A 7240-nucleotide genomic window follows, 5' to 3' on the forward strand; every position below is an offset into this window, starting at 1 on the left:
ATATTGACGGAAAGCAAGAAGAGAAAAATGAGAAATTTGGTCTTAAACTAAAAATGCCTTATTGTGCCAGATTGTCAAAGAGACAAACTTGAGGTATGCAGTAAATTGTAGAAGCCTTGAGGGCAAATAAACTTTGTCTATCTCGACTTACAAAAACCATCCAGGTAGTGGACATTTGTAACAATACTAAGCCCTTTCCTAAATTCCAACATGGTGTCTTCATCAGATGAATACTTTTATTTTTCTTTAGGAAACAATTTCTACATATTAGCCAGAGTTCTCTAGAGAAACAGAACCAATATGAGATAGATAGATAGATAGATAGATAGATAGATAGATAGATAGATAGATAGATAGACAGACAGACAGACAGATAGAAAGACAGACATTAATTTTGAGGGATGGGCTCACGTGTTTATGGAAGCTGAGGAGTCCCATCATTTTCCGTCTGCAAGCTGGAGGTCCAGGAAAGGCGGTGGCGTGGTTCCAGTCCAAGAACCAGGACCTCTGATGTCCAAAGGCAGAAGATGGATGTCCCAGCTCAAGTAGAAAGCAAACTCACCCTTCCTCTACCCTTTTGTCCCATTCAGGGGTTCTCAACAGATTAGACCATGCTCCCCCAAATTGGTGAGGGTGATTTTCTTTCCTTGCCCTGCCTATTCAAACGCTAATCTTTTCTGCTGACAGTAGGTGGAGTTTTGAAGAGTGTGGCGTTCAGGATTTGTGAATTTTCAGTGGTGTCAGGGGCTGGTGCAGTCTGTTTAAGTGTGGGTACTCGTGAGACTGCTGAGTCCTCGGAGAGGTCCATGGAACTCTTTTTCTTCTCAGTCTCCTCTTTTTGTTCTCATTCAGCCAAAGTTACAAGAAAGAATCATAAAAAATTATCCACATCTTTACCACTATAAATGATTCTTTCTGAAGAAGATATTTCATTTGCAAAGATCGTATTTTCAGTCCGAACACTGATCAGCAGAATTTCATTCTGATTTCATCTTTGAATATTTCATTGAATCATCTGTCAGGGCAGTAGCTGCACAAAATCATTTAAGACTCTGAACAACAGATCTCAAACAATTGTGAAATGAAAAATATATATATATATAGGCTGGGCGCAGTGGCTCGCGCCTGTAATTTCAACACTTTGGGAGGCCGAGGTGGGTGGATCATTTGAGGTCAGGAGTTCAAGACCAGCCTGGCCAAAATGGTGAAACCCGCTCTCCACTAGAAATACAAAAAAAATTTGCTGGGTATGGTGGCACACGCCTGTAATCCCAGCCATTGGGGGAGGCTGAGGCAGGAGAATTGCTTGAACCTGGGAGATGGAGGTTGCAGTGAGCTGAGATCACACTACTGCACTCCAGCCTGGGCAACAGTGTGAGACTGCAGCTCAAAACAAACGAACAAACCAACTTAGGAATACTATTTTAAGAAGGGATTGGGAGATTTCCTAAGAAAATAATTCTCATCAACTCCGTGAGAAGCTCACCTTGCCTTTCTTTTAGCTTTGACATAGATTGGTCCAAGTCACACAAAATTACTCTAGATACAGGAAGTATACCGGAAGTATTATAGAATTACTCTAGATAGCAGGAAGTATTATTAGCGATGGCCTAGACTCTCTCTTAATTGGCCCAAATGAAATCCAAGCTTATTCTATCATGCATAGCTACTATTTGGGCTGAGGAATTTAAACTGGTTTTATGTAGCTTGATCAAATTCACATTAGTAGCATTAATTATAGAAATGGCTATTATTTGGGTCTTTCTAAGAGTTGGGAAGGCAACTCATCCTTAAGTTCACTTCAAATTGTCCTTCAAATTGGCTGCACAAGCAACAGCTTAGGAGAGCAGTATTATAAAATTCAGCTCTCTAGTAAAGCCTAGAATTGGTCAAGAAAAGTAATTATCACCTAGACTTCCTGGTATCATCTCTTTATTCATTTTTAAGATGACATGAAAAAAACCATTAAATTGGGATTTTGTATTAGACTATCCAAAGATTGGTTGTGGGCATGGATACTTTTTGAATGAACCGAACACAAGTACGAGCTTCTCCTTCATTGGATAAGAGTAACAGAAGGCTGCCAGACTGAGTGTGTTACATACGAGTATGGTAATATGTGAGGGAAAGAGTAACAATCAAATTAGTAAATAGCAGAAAGATGTCGGGTGGTGTCTATTAACAGCAGGGATTTGCTGCATATGTTAACATCAGATTTAAAGGTAATCCTAGTACAAGACCAAAAGATGCTTTGACTAATTTAGTGGAGGCCTGTACCTGCTTGGATACATGAAGCTAAGCCTTCGATATTGGATCAAAGAATAGCTAAAAAAGACCATGAGTTTTTGACGTATGCCATGCCATAGAGGTAATACTTTTAAGAGCATCACTGTCCATTAAAAATATAATGTGAGACACATTGGTCATTTTAAGTTTTTAAAATATTAACATTTTTTAAAAGTAAAAAGAAATAGGTGAAGGTATTTTTAAAACATTTTATTTAACCCAGTGTATCTAAAATATCATCAGTTCAACATTTAACCAATGCTAAAAATTATTAACGAGATATGTTACATTTATTTTTACATACTAAGTCTTCAAACTCCAGTGCTCTAACCTCACACTTAGGAGCACATCTCAATTTGGACTAGCACAGTTCAAGTTCTTAGCCTTGTGACACAGCTTATCCTTTCATGGACATAAAAATTATGATAATCTAGGAAGAATGCATCTGGACTCTTACAGGTTTGTAATTAACTAACCAAAAATACATCCAGCTTTGTCTTTGTACTTCAGATATTGTGGGTGGCACATCATTCTCTCACAGTATTATCACTTTCCTATTTGATGCTACTGAAGCCACAATGGGAAGATATTCCTCTGTGGGCTTTCTGTTAGGATCGCAGAAAGTGACATCTTTTCTGTTTTCTCTCATGTAGCAATTTGTGGGCTAGCACCTAAGGAATTTCTGACTCTAAAGGCTAAAGCTTATGTGGTCTAAAATTTACATTAAAAGTCAGCATAGATAGTGTGCAATAAATATGTGGGTTAGTTTTAATTTCTACCTTTGGGGCTGTCAGCTGCCACAATGAGGAATACCTACTTTTTTGGGGGGAGCCAGTTTATATAATATATATTTTCCTAAGTAATCATTCATTTTTGTCAAGACTTTCAAATTTACTGGTTTAAATGAATATATAGCATTCTCTTATATTCCAGTCGTCATTGTATCTGTAGTTATGGCTCTGATTTTTTTTTTTTTTTTTTCAAACAAGACAGGCTTTATTTAGATCACCAAAAAGAACATTTTACAGAAAGGAAACCATAAAATTACACAAAAGAGTATAGCTGTAAAATTGCAAACAAGAAAAGCAATGCTTTCTTTAGCTCACCAAAAATAATGTTTCACAGAGAGGGAACCGTTAGAAGCAAATTATAGTTGCAAATTTTCTTTTGCCATCAATATGGATTCCCTCTAAAATACTTCAAGACTACTTTGAGGTTTTCAAGTACAAACTAAACCTTGTTGGACAGAGTTTAGTTTAGTTTAGCATCATCAAGAGAATGAAACCAATTTGCAAAAACGACTTTGTTTAATGCTAATAAGGAAACAATGTGGTTCTTGCTAACTAACTGCAATGTCTACTGAAATGGCCTAACCTATGTATACTTCCACGAACATTTCACTGTGAACACAGTTGCTTTTTTCCTGCCATCACAGATGGCCTACAACGTAGCAAGTGTCACGTCAGAACACTTTCAGGCACCTAGGAAATAATTCTACACAGAGTAACTACAGTATGTGGGGAACTCAAACGGGACCACCTCTGTCAAAGCCCCCAGGTGGGCAGTGTTTTGTGCTCTGGGTAAAGACCCACCACCTTGTTAGTTGTTTACCTGGAACTCAGAACGCCATGCTAGATGGAGCAGTTGTTCTTACAGAACCATCAACGCTTTTATAGACTGCCTGGGAGTTCTTGGTGCTGTAATGCACCTCAGAGGCAGCGACATAAGCCGACTCTGGGAAGAAGTCATCGTGGTATTCTGCTAAAAACCTCACAAAGAGATCAAAGTGCTTCAATAAAGCCTTCAGATTCTTCTCAGTAAAGGACATTTTTCCAAGAATTTCTGGAAGTTTTACAAACAATCGCAGCAAATGTTGCGCCCCGTAAATGTAAGAGGGTGGAGGCGCCTGGTCACCTGGTGGGTAATTGTCAGGTACGAGCTTCCAGGAGAGGACCTCATTTATTTCATTAGTTCTTCTCCCTTCAAAGCCAGCAAATGCAGCACTCCCTTCTATTCCCTGACTCTGGTTAGGAGTCAGAGGATTAGGTGAAGATGATCTGCTACGCACAGGTGTCTTCTTTTCCAGGTGCAGGAACAGCTTGGGCATGCTGGTGGACATGTCCTGCTGCCAGCGCTTGGGCTGAGGTGAGGTGCTGCTCTTAGAAAGCCTGTCACAGTTGGCCGTGTGGGACGAGGACCGCCTCAGAGACCGCACTGCTTCCGGCTCGGCTTTGCGCCTTTTGGGGGTGGCTCGTTCACCAGTGGTTGACGGACTCTCTGTTGACTGCGGCCTGGATGGATTCAACAAATCTCTCTCTCTGGGACAGAGCTTCTCCTGGCTCCTACTAGTATTTGTGGCACTTTCCTTAATTGCAAGAAAAACCTTAGATGCAGTCACCTTTTTATACTGAGCTCGTTCATAGGGATAGAGTAAAACCAACGGGAGAGTGTAATCAAAAGTTATTCTTAATCCATCCGCCATCTCCTTACAAAGGTCAACATTCTTTTCTGCTGGGACATAAGGCACATTCATGTTGGCATGTGGCATAGCGTGATGGTGACGAGGCCTCTCATTGGCTGAAAAGGCAGCACTGATAGCAAAATGCCTCACATAGGATTCCAAAATCGTTATGATGTTGGTGTGGCATGGAAGTTTCACTAACCGTTTCCTCCGATTAATGTAGTAACAATCATCCTCCAGCTGCCTCTTCAAAACTTCAGGGATTTCTAGAGTTACTGTTCTTTCTTCCATTTCCCTTTTTGTTTGAAGCTCCGGTTCTTCTTTCACTTCAGTCTTTTCTTCAGTATCACTTTCTTCACTTACTTTTTCATCCTTGTCTTCACTACTGTCGGAGGAACTGCTTAATGAGTTTTCATCATTTTCATCTCTTTCTTCGATGGAAAGGCCTTTTAAAAAAAGACAGAGTCAGCACCAGGCAACCTGGAGGGGCTGCTTCTTTCTCTCTTGCTCCTCAGGTGAGCTACAAATTTTCTTGCCAATTTATGCTGTAATCTATGATTTTCTTTTCTTTCTTTTTTTTTGTGACAGCGTTTCCACACTGACCTCCGCCTCCCGGGGTTCAAGCAATTTTCCTGCCTCACCCTCCAGAGTAGCTGGGATTATAGGCGCCCACCACCATGCCCTGCTAATTGTTTTGTATTTTTAGCAGAGACGGGGTTTCACCATGTTGACCAGGCAGGTCTCGAACTCCTGACCTCAAGTGATCTGCCCACCTTTGCCTCTCAAAGTGCTGGGATTACAGGAGTGAGCCACCGTGCCCTGCCCCTAATCTACGATTTTCTTTTCTTTTCTTCTTCTTTTTTTTTGAGACAGAGTCTCGCCCTGCCAACCAGGCTGGAGTGCAACGGCGTGATCTCGGCTCACTGCAACCTCCGCCTCCCGGGTTCAAACGATTCTCCTACCTCAGCCTCCCGAGTAGCTGGGATTACAGGCGTTCGCCACCACACCCAGCTATTTTTTTATATTTTTAGTAGAGACAGAGTTTCACCATGTTGGCCAGGCTGGTCTCCAACTCCTGACTTCGTGATCCGCCCGCCTCGGCCTCCCAAACTGCTGGGATTACAGGCGTGAGCCACCGCGCCCGGCCAATCTACGATTTTCACTGGGCTCACAAAGCACACGATCTTCGGCTACCCATCTATCCCAACTTCCGTTCCAACCACTACAATGGCTCTGGTATTCTGGGATCTCGCTGCCTTTTTCGCCTTTCCCAACAATAACGTTAACAATCTAGGTCAGACGGCGTCCGACGGGAGCGTCCCACGGGAGCCCACGCGGCACTGGGCCGCAGAGCAGGAGAGATTTAACGCGAAGAGAGAAACCCACCGTGGTTAAGAAGCCTCCTCCGCGGGCGCCTGGCGTCTGCGTTCCGGGCGCACACGTAGCGCTGGCTACGCGACAGGGCGCGCGCGACGCTCCCGACGGCGCATGCGCGATCCGGTATGCCGGGCGGAAGTCCCGTTTAATTTCTAATGCTATTTATTTATGTATCCGTTGTCTCTCTTTTCTTAATTATATTGTTGAACTTTATCTGTTTTACTGGTCTTTTAAAGGAACCAGCGCTTAATGTTTCTTTATCTACCCTACACGTTTTTGTTTTTATTTTCTTTAATTTCTTGACTGTATTCTTTTCTTCCTTTTAACTTAGGTTAAACTGTTCTAAAATCATTTCTTGAATTGAAAGCATAATGAATTTACTTCCACTTACTTTTGTTTGCTAATAAATGCATTTAAGGCTATCTATTCGTCGAGTACCAGTTAGTGATTTTCCTTTTGTTTCCTTCTTTGATACAAGCGTTATTTAGGAGTTTTTATTACTATTTATACTTGCAAAGATAAATTTAATATTATTCCCTACTTTAAAAATCCTAAGTGTAATACGAAGAGATATTTAATATTGAATATTAAAATAATTAAAATTTATAGTCCTAACATTTTGCTTAATGATAAATACTAGAAGCATTTCATTTGTCAAGAAAAAAATCATTTTCTATTTAATTTTAAAATTAAATATGCAATACATACAAAACCTTTTGTGGCATGCATAACATATAAAGAATAACAATAAAATATCACTCACGTTGGTATTTGAGTTCTTATGCTCTTGCCAACACTTAGTATTGTGTTTTTGCAAATATTCCCAGTGCAGAATTGAAGTAAAATTTGTATTTTTCTCCTTTATGATAGGCATTTTTGGTGTCTTATTTAAGAAATCCTTTTATGTTCCATGGTAATAAAATTTACCTCTCACATTTCAACTTTTAATCCACGGGAACTGATTTTTGTATTTGCTTTAAGGTAGAAGGCCAATTCTTTCTCTTTTCCTTAGTGTGGATAACAAATTGTCTCAGTAGCATTTATTGAATAATTTATCCTTTCCTCACTGTTCTATAATGCCACCCGAACTGTGTCTCTTCTATGTGTACATTGGCC

General features: G+C 40.5%; 1 protein-coding gene across 1 annotated transcript; it reads right to left on the reverse strand.

Annotated features, from left to right (window-relative positions):
• Window positions 1–3259: 3259 nt before the first annotated feature.
• LOC105539823 (putative male-specific lethal-3 protein-like 2) lies at window positions 3260–6245 on the reverse strand. The gene is made up of 2 exons (XM_011980275.1): window positions 6134–6245; window positions 3260–5193 (listed from the first exon to the last, which is right to left on the reverse strand). Exon 2 carries the CDS (start codon window positions 5036–5038, stop codon window positions 3905–3907), a length of 1134 nt encoding a protein of 377 aa, XP_011835665.1. The 5' UTR covers window positions 5039–5193; window positions 6134–6245; the 3' UTR covers window positions 3260–3904.
• Window positions 6246–7240: the final 995 nt, after the last annotated feature.

This window comes from Mandrillus leucophaeus, unplaced genomic scaffold (assembly GCF_000951045.1).
Source record: "Mandrillus leucophaeus isolate KB7577 unplaced genomic scaffold, Mleu.le_1.0 Scaffold21, whole genome shotgun sequence".
NCBI classification, from domain to species: domain Eukaryota; kingdom Metazoa; phylum Chordata; class Mammalia; order Primates; family Cercopithecidae; genus Mandrillus; species Mandrillus leucophaeus.

Bases quoted from the DNA above. Each gene is read 5' to 3' on its own strand.
- LOC105539823 (XM_011980275.1), bottom strand. From the start codon at position 5,038: ATGGAAGAAAGAACAGTAACTCTAGAAATCCCTGAAGTTTTGAAGAGG.